Source organism: Enhydra lutris, unplaced genomic scaffold, assembly GCF_002288905.1.
Source record: "Enhydra lutris kenyoni isolate GAN:26980312 unplaced genomic scaffold, ASM228890v2 scaffoldscaffold30, whole genome shotgun sequence".
Taxonomy (NCBI): domain Eukaryota; kingdom Metazoa; phylum Chordata; class Mammalia; order Carnivora; family Mustelidae; genus Enhydra; species Enhydra lutris.
Genome location: NW_019154114.1, coordinates 16,250,173 through 16,269,820, shown reverse-complemented (window position 1 = coordinate 16,269,820; position 19,648 = coordinate 16,250,173). Strand labels below are relative to the sequence as shown.

Below are 19,648 nucleotides of genomic sequence, written 5' to 3'. Positions count from 1 at the left end.
AAGCTGACCCAGCTTTGCCCCTGGCCACACCGTCACCCTCACTGCCCGGTTTCTCGTCTGGCACACACACCCCTTCTTCGCTGAGCTCGAAACCACTAGCCTCCTGCAGCACCTCGACTGGGACCACCCTGCGCTCCTTCCGGCCACTCTCAGAGCCCCACCCAGCCCCCGCGCTTTATCTGTCCCACCCACAGGACAGGGAAAGGGGGCAGAGTCCCCTTGGATAAACCGCCACCTCCCAAGTGACGCTGGGGTCACAAGTCCACCCAACGCACTCATCTAAGGCAAAGAGCGGAGGTGCCGTCCATTACAGCCAATGAGGCTCCTTGAATCAAAGGCTCAAAGGGATCACCTGGCCCAGGAGCTCTCAATTTTGGGGCTTTTGTGGGAACCTGAAACCCTTTGAGAGCCTGAAACAAGCTGAAGATTCGCCCCGAGCAGAGAGCACATTTGCGCGCGCACACACACACACGTAGGCAGTCTCTGAATGCACCAGGGACCAAGGGAAAGGACCCAACTCTAGCCCAACCCGTCCCTTCCTGCCACGCTTCCGGTGAGCAAACCCAGGCCCAGACTTGCGCTGGTGTCATCAGGGTCCTCCCCCACGTTTCCAGCGCTCCTCCCCGCACGCGGTGGCGCTGGTAGCCGCTGGCTGGGTCAGGCCCACATGACCCGCTTCCCTTCCAGGGGAAGCCTTTGGGGGCCGGGGCGCTATCGAGCAGGGGGCCCAGCCGTGGTGACCAGCAACGTTCCAGACGGTGCCAGCTCCATCAGCCCTGCTCCCAGCTGACCACCGAGGACGGGCAGCCCGAGTGAGAAATAACCCGTTGATGTTCCGAGCCCCTGAGAGGTGGGGGCTGCGCGTCGCGGCAGCTCAGTGCGACAGTGCGACAGTGTGACAGTGTGACACGACCTGGCTGGCCCTGCCTTCCCCCTCATCGAACAGAACCACGGTCCTGCAACTGCTCATCTCACAGCTGTTCTTTCTCTCCAGGCCGGGAGCTCTGCGAGGCCGGGCACCATGTGCAACCCATTCAGCCCCCCGTCCACAAAATTCCGAGAGATGTTTGTTGAGTAAAGATGGGCTGACTTGTCGAGTGAGTGCTCAGACGGATACATGGATGGATGGATGACAGGTGGGTGAGGACTGAAGGATGGCGGGGGGACGGACGGGTAGATGGATGGACAGACAGATGTACAAACGCATGGGGTGGGTGGAGGCGGAAGCATCACCCATTCTGCGCATTGAAGAAAATGTCATGTGCAGCAAAACTTCACAGGAACCGTTCAGCCTTGATGCCCTCTTCCCCAGCTGTATCTGATCAAGACCAAGAAACAGTCATGGCAGTCTTTCCCCGAACATCTACTGTGACAGCACGGTGCGAAGTATCTTATACATAGTAACACTGACCCTCACGTCATCCCAGGAGGCAGGTCTCGTGGCTCTAGCTCACAGATAAGTCACTGGCCCCGAGAGGTTACCCCTGCTCGCCCAACGCTACCCAGAGAGAGCACGGCGGAGCTGGGTGGGGACGCAGATCTGTCTGGCCACACAGGCTGTCCACCCTGAGCATGAGGGCCACGTGCCTGGGCTCCACCAGGCTTCCAGAAACGGGGCTGGGAAATCTGAAGGCATTGTGCCGGTGAGAGGGGAGGAGGAGGAACTTGGCTCTAGTTCCAATCTCCAGGAGGCCCCACCCTGCAAACAAGAGGGTGGACCAGAACTTTCCTCCGGAAGAGGGGAGGCGCATCTCTCACTGATGGAGCCAGAGAGGGTGGGTGAGGAGCTGCTCCTTCCTTTGGTCTGTCTAGTTCCAGAGGAGGATGGAGGCTGCTGGGGGACATCCAGGATCCCAGTGCAGGCATCTCTAAGTGCCTTCCAGTGAAAGGGAGAGTAGCCTGGGCTGTGTGTGGCCCAGGGACATGGTGAGTTTCTGCACAGGGGTTCCAGACTGCCGGGCAGGCAGCCAGCCGAGCCAGGACGACTTGGCCCCACGGGACATGGGGCATAGCTCAGAGACTGACGGTCACTTGACTCAAGCATGGGAAAGAGCCCCTGGAAACAGGCAGGCCCGCTCAAGCCAGCGCCAACTTCTCCCAGCGATAAATCTTTCGAACACTGGAAGGGCCCTGTTCCAGGCAAATTCTGCCTAATTTCCTCTTCGAAAGTTGCCAAGTTCTCTCTCATTGTTGTATTGTCTCGAGAGGTGAGAAAAACAGCCAAGGGTGCACTGTGGGTGACTGTTCCCAAGTTCTCCTTCCTGGCCCAACTTCTTAGGGAAAAAACAGCACGTGCTTTTCAGACCGGAAAGCTCCTTCTTGCCGGCTTCCAGTAAGAAGGGAGCCCACCCTGTCCCTGCCCCTGTCGCCTGGCCTCTGGAAATCCTCTCGGGAGAAGAGCCAGTCTCGGAGGGTCATCGGGAAGGGACAGTGTCCTGGTTCTGGTTCTGCCCGGAACCTGGTTTGAAGAGCGGGGGCCTCCGTCTACTTCCCATGGACACGCGGACACCAACCGCGAGGCACGGATCCCCAGGTGGTCAGGGCCACGGGGGTCCTGAATGCTGCCCACCCCACCCCGTGGGCCGGCAAGGAGCCCCCCAGGTGCTTTCATCGTGCCATTTATGCTCTTATGTAGTTACCTCCTCACAATGAAACACCAGCACAAAGGGCGTTAAGGGGGGAAAGAAGATAAATAGGTCCTTTCTGCACCCGGGGATCCTAATAACATGGCATTAGGGGCTCACGCTGAAAAACACAAAGCATCCAGAAACACACCAATTGCACCAGGCTGAGAGGCTGGCGTCTTTGTCTGGCGACTCGACCTGCTGGCAGAGTGCTCGGTGTCTCTGGGCTGGGCGAAGGCACGGTCTAAGAGCCGCTCTTAACCTTCCCTGAACTCGGATAGGTCAGCTCCCAGGGGTCCGACTGAGGCACCGATTCAAATTCTAACAAAGCAGCTTTGTAAGGAGGTCCCTGGGAGAGGGACGGAGGTTGGAGAGGGAGGAACAGAGGGAGGAGGAGACATAGAGGCAGTGAAGTCGAGAGGCACAGAGAGAAGGGCTGGGTTGGACAGAGGCCTAGAGACAGACATCAGAGAAAAGGAAACTGCGAGAGAAGCAGAGAGTGAAACATGGCAAGAGACAGAGATTCAGAAGGGAGAGAGAGAGGGATAGAGAAGGAGAGAAAGGGGGAGAGAGGGAGAGAGAGAAAGAGGGGGAGAGAGGCAGAGAGAGAGGGACACAGAGAGATAGAGGGAGAGAGAAAAGGGGAGAGAGGGACAGAGAAAGAGAGAAGAGAGAGAGAGAGAAAGAGAGGGAGACAGGGAGAGAGAGAGAGAGAGAGAGAGAGAAGGGGAGAGAGGGACAGAGAGAGAGGGAACAGAGAGGGAGAGGGGAAACAGATTCACATGGATCCAGAGAAGCTCTCTGAGACCTGAGAACGAGGGACCGGCAGGTGAGGGTGGGGACCCCCGCAACCCGACCCCACTCCCAGGTAGAAGAGCTGCGCATGTGCAGTGGCACCGGGCGACCCCAGACCCTCGAGCCCGTGAGGCTCCTTCCTCCGGCCGGGAAGCCTCGCGTGGAGCACGGGCTCAGAACGAGCGGTGCTGGGGCCCAGCCCTGTCCGGCAGAACTTTCTGTGACAGTGGAGGCGTTCCTGACCGGGCTGTCCAATGAGCAACCGACGTCCATGTGGCGACGGAGTACTGGCGGCGAGGCCCGCGGATCCGCCGTCTTCGTCGGACACAGTGACAGTGCTGACGGCCCCGTGTGGCCGGGGGCTGCTGTCGGAAGGCACGACTCGGGGCATTTTCACCCTCTGCCGACCAGGAGCCCGCACAGAGCTTGTCCCGTCAGCCTCGTCCCCCGGGCACACCTGGGACGTCTCGGTCCCTCCCCCGCCCTCAGCAGGGAGGGCTGCTCTCTCGTGCCACCGCTCTGCGTCCTGTCACGTGAACCAGGACAAATCCAAAGCAAAGCATCCCAGCGCCTGTCACAAGGGCCTGTGAGACGCACGGTGGCCGGCACCTCAGGGCACCAGCCTGGGGCTCCAGGTACCTCCTCAGCCTCCTCCCGGCCCAAGGCCTACCTCCAAGATGACTCGGAAACCATTCCCCTCCCGAGACAGCCGCGCCACCCATGAGTCACGGGAGGAGGGGGGAGGGGGGTGATGATGAGAAGGAAGCAAGGTAGAAGGCGATGAAGTGGGGGAAGGAGAGATTGAGGGCGGGGGGGGGGGGCGCTGCACCCACCTGGGCTCCCCGAGTACGGGGGTGGAGGGCTGCGTTGGCGTCCCCGTCCCAGCTCTGAGCTGGCTCTCCCGCTCCGTCTATCTGCGGAGCTGGGGGGCAGGCAGCAGGCGAGCGGGGGGGATGCTGGAGCAGGCCTGCCTGTCGGCTCGGCAGGGGGAGCTCTGACGTGCAGCCGCCGGATGCGGCCCTGGCCAGGCGAGTCATCACAGCCGGCCCGCAGCCACGGCCTGGGTTAAAGGGATATTCCACTGCCCGGCAACCCACGTGTCTCCAGGCCTCACTGATGTGCGGCCTTCCTTGGGGGTACGCTGCCCGCTCCGACCCAGAAGCAACGAGGCCCTCCCGCTGGCGAAGCAGCAACCACGACACCCCCAAGGAGATGGGGGCTCAGGGACGCACCTCCCCCAGCTGGGCTGTTTCAAGGTCCCCGCCCCTGCCTCCCTCCGACGTGCCCACATTCAGACCTCTCTGCCCTGCAGCTGGATGGATACCTCCATTTCCCCCTTTTCCCCGTCACCACTGAAGAACCCTCAGTGGCTCCCTACTGCCCTCAGGACATAGCCTTAGCTTCTTCACTCAGCCAACAAGCCCAGTACCATTTGGCTATGACCCAACAGCCCTGAACACATCCACGGGGCCCTGAACATGCCTCCGCCTCTCCCACGTTCATGCCTTGCACCCGCCTTGCCTCTGCCCTCAATGTGTCTCCCCCATCCTGGCGCACTCCTACTCACCCCTCTATGCCCAGCTCTAACGTCACCATCCCCAGGGAGCCTCCTCTGGAACCCCTAGGCCGAGTGAGTCACTCCCTGCTCTGGGCTTCCAGTCCTCCCGGATGTGCCTCTCTCTCTTTTAGCTATTGTCTCTGCAGCCACCGTTTGCCGTTCCGCCCGCCCCAGAGGTCCCAGACAGCTTCAAGGATGGGGCCGAGGGTCTTATCTGCCTTTCGCCCCAGCACGGGGGACAGACCGGCTCAGCTTCTCCACAGAACCCTATTTGTGCCCCCCGGAATCTTCCCCTGCGGCTGAGGCCCCAGCCCACAGGGGCCAGATGGACAGACACGAGAACTCTGCCCGCTGGAGGCGAGGAGGGCAGAGACGAGAGCCCTCGAAAGAAAGAAAGATGGCTGATGTGGAGGGCGCCAGAGGCAGGAGGAAAACACAGGGGCAGGCATGGTCTGGTGTCCTCCAAAGATGACAGTAAAGACCAGGATTTTCCTAAAGAATGAGCTGTTGCAATCAGCTTGCGGAGCCTGCGTTCCTTGGAGGCTGTACTGCGTGCCTCCTGGGTCGAACGCCGTTACGCAATCTCATGGCCACTTTGGAAACATGTTTGAGGGAAGCGTCTCTTTGGGCTCAGGGCAGATTTCCCTGGAGTGACAGTGAGAAAGAAACTGTTGCTGAAAGAATGGCCTGTTCTCCCAATGATGAGAGAGTGCATTCTCTCTAACGAGGAGTCTCAGACTTGGGGGTCCCTGCTGGAAACTGGGGCGGCTCTGCCTGAAAAGATACAGAACATGTCCTGTGTATGCACTACAGCAATTTTTTCTGCCACGATTCCATTCTTGGTGGACCCACCTCTCCCCAGCCACAAAGTCTTGGTAGGGCTATCAGAGTACACGCTGCCTAAGGTCAAGGGTGGGTATGGAACCTAGGGTAGGGCATTCCCTGGGAGGCATGGGACTACAGCAGAGCCAATCAGAATCTTCTATGAGATTTTCTAGGAAGATACTAGAAGGAAAATGGACTCTCACATTTTTAAAAGGACAGAAGTCCATCTTTCCCATGCATGGAGAGTCCCTCCTTGACAATGAAGCCAACACAGAGAAGCAGAGCCAGGAGATGGAGAGAGAGAGAGGCACTGAATGTTAATAGCATTTGACTCCTGGATCCAGCTATGCTTGAAGGCCTCTCTTAGACTTCCCAGTTACCTTACTACAGTTACTGCATCAAATTCTCTTTTTGCCTCAGAGAGTTTGAACGTCTGCCTCATTTCCAACCAACAGCCTTGACCGAAACACACCAAATGCTCCCTTTCCCAAGGGGAAAGCTCATATTTCCATCAGAGTCTCAGGACTCAGGCCAACGAGAAGAACTTCCTCCCCACTTGAAGTACAGCAAAGAGTGGCATCCAATACTAACTTGCTTTTCTATAGCCTTTTAAGGCCTAACAACATGGCTTTGTGCCTCAGTTTCCCCATCTGTAGAATGGAGATCAGAAGACCTATTTCTCAAGTTTCTCTTAAGAGAAAAAAAGCATAAGACAGAAAGCTGCAGGGCTGCAGCAGGCCGGCAGTGGGAGCTCAGTCTGGGCACGTTCCCTCTTCCTTTGCCCCAGAGGGACTCAGTTTCTACCTTTATTACAGCAGAGGAAAAAGCACCCTAGGCTAAACAACCTTGCCTCCTGGCGGTTGGCGGTCTTCCTCTGAGGGAAAAGAGGAGGGTGAGGGCACGGGGGGCAGGGCAGAGAAACTGCTTGTTCATGTTTGTTTCTCCTACCTGCAGTAAGACCGTTCCCCCAGGAACCGTGAGCTGTAAACAGTACTTCGGGGCGTTCTCCCAGGACAGCAGCTGAACGTCCTCAATAGCGCTGTAGGAGACTGAGTTTTCCATGTACCCAGTTGGCTGCAGCAAAAAAAAAAAAAAAGAGAGAGAGAGAGAGAGAGAGAGAGAGAAGGAAAAGAAAAGACACACATTGGTTACAAGACAGGCACAATATCCATGCCTCAGAAGAAGGTTCCAGAAAACATCCCCACCCCAGCAATGAGCAGACTGTACAGACACTGGGCAACTCTGGGAACCCAAGGAATTCCGTCTTTCCTGGCGGGCAGCATCCTGGTTGCAGGGAACGGGTCATGGTGGCAGTGCGCCTGTGTTTGGGGGTGCAGAGTCAGGACCGGACTGGGGGCATGTGGAGGGCAAAGCCCGTGCATTGTCCCTCTGGGCATCTGTGGGGCTTAGCACAGGGCAGGCTCTGGATCTCTTCAGCCCTGACCGTGGCCAAGCCACCACCTTCTCCTGCCCAGAAAGCCCAGAAAGCAGTCACAGACCCCACCGGCTTCCCGGTCTTATCTCCCTCCACAGACAAGCGCTCGCCACTCAGCACCCAGTCCCATGGTCCACGTCAGCACACTCGATCCCCTTATTCCCTGCTCAGTGTCCTTCCACGGCTCCTGGTGGCCCAAGCATGAAACCCACACACCCGTCCACCCTCTCCAGGCCCAGTGGATCTGGTCCTGCTCCTTCCTTGAGCCCCATCTGCTTTCTTCTCTTCGTACACTTCCCCAGTGGCCTACCTGCCAAAGGCATTGCAACTCAGCCTGCCCCTTGTCCCAGAAAGGTTGTGGCTCGATCCCTGGCCTTTCCTCTTCTACCGTCTAGGCCTCAGCTGCACAGGGACTTCAGGGGGCCCTCCAGACCCTATAACCCAACGGGTCACATCCCTCCCTGGACCCTCGCTGCCCCCCACACCCTATTTAATTACTGGGGACTGATACTGTGTGTCACCTGCTGACATCTGCCTCCTGGCCAGGCTGCAGCTCGGGGAGGTCAGGCCCATGTCTGTCCTGGTCCCTGTCCTCTCTCCCCAGTGCTCAGCACATAGCAAGAGCTCAACAATCTGTGTGCAAAGAACAGTAACAGCTATCACTGATCAATGCTGGGGTAAGGGTGGGGAGAGAGAAATTCACAGCCACTCACTACCGAGTGAGCTGCCCTGTCCTGGAGAGAAGGCACCAGAAACCAGGGGGGCACACTGGCCACAAGTTCACGGCGGGGTCCTTGTCACTCTGACCCCAGGAAGCCACGCTCGAGCAGTATCAGAGGCGAGTATAACACAGCCGAAATGGCAGAGTGTAACAGCTAACATCTCCTAAGCCCGGACAGGCGCCCAGCATTCCCCAGGCAGATGGCAAGCGCTCTCTCCTTCCATGCTCACAACAGTCCCACGGGGCAGGGGCCAGGACCATCCCATTGCACAGACGGGGAAGCTGAGATGTCCTGTGACTTGCCCACGGGCAGCCAGCTGGGAAGGGGGCTGTCCAGGGCAGAACTGAACCCGTGACTCGGAAATGAGCACCTGACCCTCCGCTGAGCCACAAGCAAGAGGGATGAGATTTGAAATCCGCGGCCGGGCAAGTTCCACTTGACTGTCAGGGTTTAGGACCTCCATGAGGGTTTCATGGCCATTTCTGTCTGCCAAAGTAGAGATACAGTGGGGGGGGGGGGGGGGAGAGGAGTGAGGGCGTGAGGTGTTCTCAAATTTTCCTGATACGATCAGCCGCCAGGCTCAGGAAATAAGAGATTGATCCATCAATTTGTTCATTCACTCATTCATTCATCTGATGTACTTATTAGGCACTAATTACATTACAGGCCCATATGCCAGGTGCTGGGGATACAGCAGTAGATCAGACAGGAGCCCAGCGGTGCAAAGAGACAACAAACAAAAGAGGCAAACGGCAAGTGCTGTACCAAGATTCCAGATAGGGTGCCCACGGGGCTAGGAGTTGCAGCGCCCTGGACAGGAGGAGGGAACGTACATCCTGGAGCCTGTGGCCTGTGCCAAGGCCCAGGGGTGGGCACTGGCTGAGCATGTTCCGGGAGGAGCCGAAGGCCAGGGGGAGGAAGGCTCAGGGAAGAAAGGTCTTGGAGAGAGGGACAGCCACTTCCAGAGGGACCTGTGGGCCCTGCCAGGGGTCCTCGTGGAGGGCTGCAGGGGGAACAGACTCAGGAGGACGGGCAGAAGCAGGAACAGCCTGGGAGCTCCTGCAGGGGTCCAGGTGGCACAACAAGCCTGCCGGGGCCCGGGGGCCAGTGGAGGGTGCGGCAGCGGCCCGCCCCTCGGCGCCGGTCCCCCAGCCGCTGTGTCTGACCGAGATGGTCACACTGGTACTTCCCAGAGGCCGATGTGTGGACCCCCCACACCCCTCACCCTATGCCAGCAGCCCGGGCACTATAATGTTCTCCACGTTCTGCCGTCAGGGTGACTCAGCTCTCACAGCACATCTTGTCCCAATAATATCGGCGAAACCAGGGGTCTGGAGGATGGGTTATACATTTATTTTCTGAACCCACGTTCAAATATTTATTGTTTGCTGCGGACTGTTTGTCTCCCCTGCTAGTGTTCCAGCCCCAGGGGAGCAAGAGTTTCCACCTGGTCTGTTTCAAGGGCCCAAACAGACCGTGGCATTTGGAAGCTAATTGTTATTTTCTCCATAAATGAAGGAATATCTTCCCAGATGAAAAACTGTTCATCCGTGTACTACTTACAATCACTACACACAACATCCTTGGGAAGATGGTTTTTGGGACTCTTTTAAAAAATAAAAATTTAATTTAAAAAAATTAAAAATTAATAAATTAAAAATTAATAAATTTTAAAAGATGTCCTCTAAGAAGCAACGGCACCGTGTACCTGCTGCGCTGAAGGCCCTTCTGTATGGCTCACACCCGCCTCTCTCCCTCTCCAAAGTCCAGTCCGTCTCCAAACTCCAGTCCACTGACCCCTGGATACAGCCAGAGGCCAGGGGACACAGGCTACAGCGTGGTCACCAGCACAAGTGGGAACGGCCGGACCACGCCACACCACAGAAAGAAAGAAAGAAAGGCCCGTCCGGAAAATCATTAGGACTTGGTTATTCAGACCAAGCAAATGGCCGGCCTTGCTCCTCTAGAAACACACCTTGAAGTCTCGAGGCTTCTGCTTCCCCGTGGCCTCCTCAGGGCCACGAGACGGGCACGGGACGAGGCTCTGCGCGGGCCTGTGCTCGCCCCGAGCCCCTGGCAGCACGCTCCGGGAGATGACCCCTCCTGACTCCCGGGAGGCGAGGCTTGCTAACCGCCTGCGTCTGCCTTTCTCACGACCCTGCTTCAGCTGCCTCAATGTGGCCTTGATTAGAAGTTGCAACATAGGCTTTTTGGGAAAGGTTGGGTATAAATAAATACATACTGGTTTTTAATAGCAGATGTACTGCTTTCCCACTGTTGGAAGCAATATTGGCTAAAAGCAAAATCTGTAGAATCAACGGGACCTGTGTTTGAGCCTCTTACTGTGTGACATTATGCAAGTTACCATACCTCTCTGAGCCCATTTTATCCAATGGTAAAATGAGAATTTAATAGGATTATCAGGAGATCCAATTATTAAAGGAGTTCCAATCTGTCAAGGGCTTAGCGCAGCATCTGGAACTTCCAAAAAGCCGAATAAAAGGAACTACTGTGAGAAAGATAAACTTTATCTCTGGGGTCCTCCTCCCCCAGACCCATAATTCCGATGTAACCGTGAGAAAACATCAGATAAACCCCACCTGAGGGATGTTTCTCAAAACACCTGACCAGGATGCATCAAAACCCAGGGAAGTCTGGGCAAGTGTCCCCAGCTGGAGAAGCCTGCGTCCACAGAGACTGACCACTCCACGCACTGTGGGCTCCCCGATGCAGTCCTGGGACAGAAAAACAACACTGGGTAAAAATGAAGGAAAGTGACTAAAGCATGGGCTTTAGTAACAGCATATCAGTACTGGTTCGCTGGCTGTGACAAAGGTATCATGTTTCTGTGAGATGTCAACCACCAGGGTGGCGGGTTTGGGGTACAAGTAAACTCCTACTGCCTTTGTCACTTTCCCGTATATTCTCCCACTGTCCCAAGATAAAGGCTCATTAAGAGAAATGAACCGCTGCCACACTGTTGAGCTCCCAGGGTCGTCTTTCCAGAGCCCTGACGGGAGCCTGGGGGCCTTGCAAGGGACAGGGCCCGACCGGGACCGAGAGCCCCTGAACGCTGTTCTTCGGATGCAGGTGTGAGCCAGCACTGGCCACGGACCTTCTCCGTCCTGGGTACTTTTGCACGGCTGGGGTGATTTCACAGATAACTGGTAATTCCCCGGTAATCTGAACACAATGATCAGAGCGACGGTGGAGGAGATTCCTACGTGGGGTAAAGGCTGAGTCAGATGAAAAGGAAAATGAAATTCTCCTCCTGGGGGAAGCTAGGAAATCCAGCTCTGCGAGGTACATGTAGGAGAACAATAAGCAGACCAAGTTATCTCTCCGCGTAGAGGCAAGGAGAGGCGTATGGCAGGATTCCCGTCTGCGTGACATTCTGGAATGAGCCAAGCCCTGGGGCTTGAAATCAGACCGGAGGCCACCAGCGGCCGGGCGGAGGTGGGGACCAGTTACCAAGGGCATGGGGGAGCTTTCTGGGGTGATGGAAGTGTTCTGTATCTCCATCACAGTGGCAGTCACCTGACTGTATACCTTTGTCAAAAGTCAAATCTATATGCTAAAAGGGTGAATCTTCCTGAATATAAATTATAAATTCAAACTCAAGAAAGACAATGCGTGAATATTACAGATACGTTGGAAGATGATGAATGGAAGACAATCTTCCAGATAAAATCATGTCAAGACCACTCATTACTGCTTTGGTATATCACCTTCCTGAGGATTTTTAATACACAATTTTTTTTTTTTTTTAACAGAGCCTGAGTCACAGGATACATATGATTTTGTAAATTGTCTTTTTTTTTTTCCTTCCTTCCTTCCTTCCTTCCTGCCTCTCTCCCTCCTTCCCTCCTTTTTTTTTTTTTTTTTAAACATAATGTTACATCACACGCGCCTCCTATATTCTGGACAATAATTTCCAGAACTATCATTTAGTGGCTACAAAACATTTTGGCTGCTCTTTATTTTATCACGGCTCCCCCTGACCATGGACAGTGTGGTTGTTTCATTTTACGCTACTATAAACAACTCTACAATGAACATCCTTGTGAGACATGTTTTTCTACCCTATATTTAGGATTATTTCCTTAGGCCAGATTCCCAGAAATGGAATTACTGGGACAAAGGGCAAGAGCATATTTTACGTCATTGCCAAATTGCTCTCATTAAAGAGACATTAAGAGACCTGGGGAGCCCTGGCTAAGGCTTGGGGGGGGGGGCTGCGTGCAGGGCCCCGAGTCTGGCCAGGTCCCACCAGAAGCCGTGCTCTGGCCCGGGTGACTTCGGAGTGACCACCCGGCTGCCCACTGCCCACGAGGTGACTGCAAGCCTGGGTCTGGGCTCCTGGGAGGCTGCTTTCCCGTGATGGGGGGTGAGGAACAGGTTGGGACGCCTCTGCACTTTTGCTCCAAGGACTGATGAGGGGCTACCTCGGGGGGAGGAACTGGGGCTCTGCCAGACCGGGAAGGGAACACTCTGCTTCTGCTTCTGAGATGAGCTTCTTCTCGGGTGTCCCCCCCCAACGCCTGCATCTAGGCTCAAGACAGCAGAGGCTGGAAGGGTTTCATCAGGCCCCCGGGGATCCCCGAAGGCCTCCAGCCTGCCATTCCAAATGGGGAACCTTCTCGGACTTCCCCGTCAGAACGGCAGGGTAAAGGGTGACCGAAAGCACCTGAAGCAGCATCTCCCCGCCGCCCCAAAAGGCCCCAGGCTTCCCTCTCCCTGCTTTCCGGGGAGCCAGCTCCCTCCACCCAAACCTGTCTGCTGGTTTCCATGGGGATTTCTCTAAAAGCCGATGTAAATCATGATGTCTGCGACCCCCAAGATGAGGTTCCAGGCTGACTCAAGGTACAGACTAGGAAGGTGCCCCGTGCCACTCCCGGGAAGGGGAGCAGGGAAGAGGCTCCCAGACTCCAAGAGGAGAAGCGGGTCTGGAAACACCCTCCATGCGCTCACTCCCGAGGCCAGCGGATGTAGGAGGCCAGGGAACCTTGCCCGCCTGGGGACCTGGGCAGAGAACAGCAGGTTGTTTGGCACGGGGTGGGGGTAGGTGTCTCCCCGGGACCCGGCTGGTGAGCCACGCTGCAGACCGGTCCCTTCTCTGCCTGCGGGGAGGCTGCCTGAGTCAGCATGTCGGGGCTCTGCACACCCCGACTTCACAGGGCACCATCCAGCTGGAAGAGGAAGGCTTGGCTCCTGCCACTCAGCCCCTCAACGCACAGCCTCAAAAGAGACAGCAGGTCGGAGGACGGGGGCGTCCCTTCCAGCCCTTCTGGACAGTCAACAGCAACAATGACAACATCACAACGATGGCACCGCGGGGCCACAGAAGGGCTCCAACTGGAGGAGGGGGTTTCAGCTCCCCCTCCCCTGCAGATCGTTAGAAAACGGAGCAGAGATGCATGTGATGTACAAGGAAACACCGACCATTTTCAGACGTACAACTCCGTGGCATTTCGGGCACTCGCCATGTCGCGCAGCTGCCCCTCAGTTCAGCTCTAAGACGTGTCCAGCGCTCCACAAGGCGACTGCATCCCTGCGAAGCGGTCGCTCCCCAGGACCTCTCCCCCACAGGGCTGCTGACCCCGGATACGCCTGTGTAGACATTTCACCTCGACAGAATCATATGGCACGGGTCTTTCTCTCTGGGTCCTTTCATGTCACGTTTCGGGGGTTCATCCACATGGAACCAGGTATTGGTACTTCGCCCCTCTTTATGGCAGAGTTAACATTTCACCGAGCAGACGGGCCGCACCCGGTTTACTCATTCATCAGTGGAAGGACATCGGGGGGTTTCCACTTTTGGGGTATGGGGAAGAGTCTGACATGGTTTTCAGGGACAAGGAAGGAAACAGGCTCTGCTCACACAGCCTCGTGGAGCGCCCCGCCCCCCCACAGAAAGACACAAGCGCCCCGGCCGGCGTTCCTGGCGCGGTTCCCGTGTGGCCAGGCCAGCGCTGAGGACTGGACAGGTACGATCTCCTCTCACCACACGGCACACACCGCCGGGGTCCTGGCTTCACCCCTGCTGATCCACACGCTACAGGCAAAACTGAGGCGCAGACCCCTGCCTTCAAGAGACAGACCCAGGATCCCATCTCCCACCAGCCAGGAGGGTGACACTGGCCCCGTGCCCTGCCAACTCCTCCAGCTGGATCCAGACCTGGCTTGCGTACCTGCGGGCACACACAGCACACACACATGCACACTATGCACAGAGGGGCCAGAAGCTAGCCTGGCCGAGGTCCCCAGATCTGCCTGCCTCCTGCGACCCAGCCCCACGGGTCCGCAGGCCACCTACAGCTCCATTCGGCCTCAGGGGCAGAAACCCACACGGGCTCACTCGGGAAAGGCCTGTCAAAATATTTTGATGTTCTCTTTAATGCCACAAAGGGAAAGTTTGTGCCGCAGAAGCAAAGTGGCGGTAACAATTTGCTGCTACATGGGTCAGTCTGGGCCCCGGTCCCGGAGCAAATCTCCCCAAACGCCTTTCACACCCCCCTCCCTTTCTTTCCATAAACCAAAGACACCGAAAACAATTTCAGCCCTTCTGGCTGCCCTAGGGCCACTGTCGCTGCCGCCACCCGCTGGTGAGTACGCAGCAGCCCCGCAACGCTCTGGGGCACACACGCTCCCCGGCTGGCCTCTGACTTGGAGATGCTGTGTCTGTCCAGACGGCTTCTCCAACCCTTCCCCTGAGGCCAAAAGGCTGCTTCTTCTCGCAGCCAGCGGACCTTCCCCACACCCGACCTCACAAGGTCGCCGCTGTTCTGCTGTAGCCCATGGAGCCAGAGCACCCAACTTGTTAGAGCTACATGTAACGTAAAAGTAACTTGGTTTTGAGCGAGAAAGTCTCTCGTGAGGAAAAATACACCCATCTTGTGATTTGTGGTGTTTGGTTTACTCTTCTTTTCTTGGTTGTAAGGAACTTAATAATCCAGCCCTGGCTCCCACTGAGGCCCCGAGGAGCTGACAGCAGGCGTGGGTGCCAGGAATCCCTCCCTCTGCCCTCATGTCTGGAACTCTCAGGCTGGGAGCAACCTCGCTGGCTCCCCATGCCCACCTCCCACCTCTGCATACCTTTCCCCACTCCAGCGGCCCCCCCGGGAGGCAGGTATGACCATCACCCCCGAGGTAGACCAGATGGAGGTTCCAAGCTTTGCCCAACTGCACACAGCTATTCAGGACAGAGCTGGGAGGAGAACCAAGACCTTCAGGGCACATGTCCCAGCCTCTGTCTCTAACAGGTAGTGGGTTCAAAATCAGGGGGATGACCACAGGGAGATACTACCACACCGTCCTCCAGCAGAACAGCTCAGGTGGGAAACACAGTGACAAGTGTCCACTTTGGAGACCTGTGCGCTCATATCTGTGAAAGCCAGACACGTGTACCCACTGCGACCAGCTGTTCCAGTCCTATGAAGAAATGCTGACATATGTTCTCACGAAGACCTGTGCACACATGTTGCCTAAACACTCAGCAGCCCTAGATCGGAACACACCGGAAAGCACCCAGACGTCCATTAATGGAAGAACGGATGAAGAAAGCGTTGTGTGCTCACGCCGTAGACTAGTACACAGTGAGAAAGAGTGATCCGCGACTACACAGAGCAGGCAAATGGATTACGTGAACCTAACGTTGAGGGAAAGAAACTAGACACAGAAGCATAGACACACGCTTCCGTTTACATCGAGTCCAGAAGGAGGTAAACCCCCTCCATGCTGTAAGAGGTCAGTGTCCTGGCTACTGGGGTGACCAGCTGTCTGGTTTGCCCGAGCCCCGGGGGGTTTCTTATGACTCTGGATGTTCAGCACGAGAACCAGGAATGTTCTGGGAACGCCAGGGTGAGCTGGTACATTACCAGTTACCCCCGAAGGGGGACAGTACTGTACTAGAAAGGCGCCAGAGGCAGCTTCTGGACGTTGGGGACTGTTCCAGGTCTAGATTCAGATGGGTGGTACCACACTGTTGACGTGCATCAGGCAGGACACAGCATGTACACTTCTCAGCATGTGTGCCATGCTTCGATAGGAGATTGTTTGGAAAATCACAAGTTTGAGAGTCGAATCCGCTTGTGGGCTGTGTGGCCTTGGGCGAGTCACTCGGCCTCTCTGAGCCTCCATTCTCTCCCTCGCGAAAGTGAGGCAGTATTCAGACCCATGAGGATGGCTATTTTTAAAAATTCAGACCCATGAGGATGGCTATATTTTAAAAATCACAAGTGTTGGAGAAGATACGGGAAAACTGGAACCCTCATCCACGCTGGCAGGAACGTGAAATGGCGCAGCCACTTGGGAAAAAGTTAACCAGAGTTTCCACATGAGCCTGTGGGGAGTTCTACGGCATGTGATTTACACTGCAATAAAGAAGGTAACCGTATACCTGTGTTGAGGGTGCTGTGCGGAGTAATGAAATGTGCTTCCTGTGCTCAGTACCTGTGAGAACTTGCTAGTGTGACTCCGAGGGGGGATACACAGGGCGGCTCCAGAAGGCAGCTGGGAGGGGGCTGCAGGCAGGGGCACGACGAAGTGAAGGCTCATCCGTTTGAGCTCACTGAGTTAGACTCCCAGCACGGGGCCAGGTGCTAATCAGGAGCTCATTATACCAAGGTGATTATTTTCAAGCCTCAACAAGAAGGAAGGAGGTTGAAAGGTTGTGCCAACCTTTCCAGATTTCCTCCCTCACCCCCAGATGACCCCAAAAAGATAGCACAGAGGAGTGCTCTGGCTTGGAGTCGGCCCTGAGCACAGGGGTGATCAGGCAGCTCCGGAAGACCAATGTCAAGCGGGAGCCCATCTGTCCGACCCCGCCTCCCCCAGACTCACTCACCCACATCCTCTTGCCCCATCTCAACCAAGCCCTCCATGCCCAGCCCACCTTGGGGGCCCGGGAGGGGCCACCAGGCACCAGAGCCGAGGGCCCCTTTTCCAGTGGCCCAGACCTTGGCAGAGGAGTGCCTGGAGGCTGGGCCGTGAGGGCAGGGCCAGCCAGGGCAGGCCAAGGCTGATCTCCACGGACTACACTCCGTGGAGATGGTCAGGAGGCATGTTCTGGCTCATTAATCATGAGTCCGGCCATGGCAGCTGCCCCCTTTTATGGGCAAATGGCTCAGGAGGCTTAGTGACAGAGGAAGAACTGACATTTCCATGTTCGGACTCTCCAACCTCAGTCACCACTGTGGCACGGAAATCTGCGTCCCCGGGGCGTGGTGCTCCATACCCGTGCCCCTGGGCACCTGTGCCACGCGAGGGGCTCATCGCCGTTCTTGAGGGCTGTGACACGAGCCAACCCAGTCCCGCCCACAAGTCGGGAAATATTTTTAGGGAGCAAGAGTCCCGTAAATCCTGAAGGCCAGGCCCTGGGGCAGTCACAGGCAGCGTCTGGCCTACTTGTCACAAGGCCCCGTGGAGACGGGCACCGTTGGGACCAGCATCTCGTGGAGGAAGAAGGGGAGGCTGGGAGCGGCTAAATGGTGACCCAGGTCACAGATGGCCAGCAGAAAGGCCACAGTGTGGACTTAGAGGTCAGATCCGTATTCTCTGTATGATGTGGCCTGCCTGCCCCGTGGGATGCTGGCCCGGGAGCCCCAAGATGGCCAGGGTGTGCCACAGTGGGCCTCAGTGATGGGAGGCAGAGGTGTAGGCAGGTACCAACAACACAACATGATAAGCACTGTAATTGAGAGGTAGAAGGTACAAAGGACGGGGGTGGGGCGGAACCATTGTGGGAAGGCTTCCCACAGTGACCTTTGAGCTTGGTCTTCAGGTGGGGAGGGCAGTGCCCTGCACTCCCAGCAGAGGGAATGGTGAGTACCGGGAGGCCCCAGTGTGGGACCCCAGGCTGGGGACAGGAAGCTGTAGGATAGGTTGGGAGCTTCAAGGATTCCTGAAGGGGCCTCAGATGCGACCGAGCCCAAGGCACAGCCTTCCACTGCCCAACCTTCTCAAACTCTTGGATTTCCTCTCTCCTCTTTTTGTTTAAATGAAGGTGGACACAGAAACGGTCAAATGCGTTATGTGTGCAAGTGCACAGGTCGTGCGTACTCAGCAGGACGTATTCTGGGGCAGGCTCCCCAGTGCCTTTCCCGTCCGTGATCCCTGGAGGTGTGTGTCACTGTAGGTCGGTTCTTGAACTTGTTACAAATGGAGTCACACAGCAGACAGGCTTTTGTGTCTGGCTCCTTTGTTTCAGTGTAGGCTGTGAATGCGCACGTTTGGGGCTGCTGCTGCTTCTTAACTGCAGAGCCGCGCTCCTTCCCATGGACCACAGACGTCAAGGGCTCCTCAGTTGTTTCCAGTTTGGGCCACTGTGTACAAAGCTGCTGTGAGCGTTTTGTACATATTTGGGGTGGGCAGAGCAGAGACAAAAGCACTTGGGGAAATGCCCAGGAGTGGGCTTCCTGGGTGTCCACATGGTAAAATGCTTCTATTTCAGCCCAAGAGACGCACGATTGCTGGGAATCACAGGCAAGTTTTATGTGACAAGTCCCTCCGCAGAGCCTCCGTCACAGGTACTTACTTACGCCTTAGGAAAGACAGAGGTTCCTGAGTTGGGAGGACAGAACCAGGCAAGAGACGGAGCTCAATTTTCTCAAAAGGTGGAGCACGTCTACCACAGAGGGGACTTCTGAGCCCCGCGACAGAGACAGCACCCTCCTCAAAACTAGACTCGGAGCCCACAGAGGAAGTGGGAGCAAAACAGAAACTTCGCAGCTACCATGGCAGAAAGGCCAGCTCTGCTGCCCTGCCCGTCCGGTCTGCTGCCCGTGCTCGGCACGGCTCCCCTGCCCATCTGGCGTGCTCCCCGTGCTCGGCACGGATGCTTTTGCAAGAGGAAAGAGCACATTTGCTCAAGATCAGAGCTCTAGAGCTCTGAGGGGGAAGGCTGGGAACAGCAACTGTAGTCTTCTTGTTGATACTGGTAGTAATTTCACTCAGTTCGCACGCCAGTGCCATGCAGGCCTCGCTGGACCTGTCTGGTGTTCCAGATGGAAGGAGACCAGCAGGGATCAGACAGTGAATTGTTAGGTCTTTAAGAACATATTCTATGGACGGTATAATTCAGCTGCGGCAGAGCTGTGGCCTGGGACAGCCTGAAAACAGGGGCACCTGCCTCTGTGTCCTCATAGGCTGGGCACGCTGTGGCCCCAGGACCTTCCCATGCACTAAGGGATCCTGTTTTTTCCACGTGCCATGTTAGTCCACATCCAGAGGAAGTGTCCTGATCAAGGATCATCCGTGGGCCTCGTCTTTGGGTCAACTACTGGCAGACGTTTTCCCACTGACTCCTCAGAGCGACCCGTGAGCTCGGTGCCAGGGGCATCCCATTTCATAGCTGAGACAAACGAGGCCCAGAGAAGAGGAATTACTTGCTCTAGAGTCATGCACCCAGTTATGAACAAAGCCAGGACTAGAACTCTAGCCCCTTGATCTAATCCAAAGGTCGGCACACACCCTTTCTGTCAAGGGCCATACAGTCAATTCTGTAGGCTTTGTGAGTCACATGGTCTCTGACACAAGAATTCAACAGTGTCGCTGTGATGTAGAAGCAGTCACAGTACATGAATTGTGGCTACGTTCCAATAAAACTTTATTGAGGGCACCTGGGTGGCTCAGTTGGTTAAGCGTCTGCCTTTGGCTCAGGTTGTGATCCTGGGGTCCTGGGATTGAGACC

The 19,648-nt window shown here is 56.2% G+C and overlaps 1 protein-coding gene across 1 annotated transcript in view; it reads right to left on the bottom strand.

The window, feature by feature from the left end:
* LOC111152816 (c-Maf inducing protein) overlaps positions 1-19,648 on the bottom strand; it is a 225,080-nt gene that overhangs the window by 78,815 nt on the left and 126,617 nt on the right. The window contains exon 2 of the mRNA XM_022511473.1: positions 6,751-6,876. Within this exon, the coding sequence (XP_022367181.1) occupies positions 6,751-6,876 (126 nt within the window). The remainder of the gene's footprint in view (positions 1-6,750; positions 6,877-19,648) is intronic.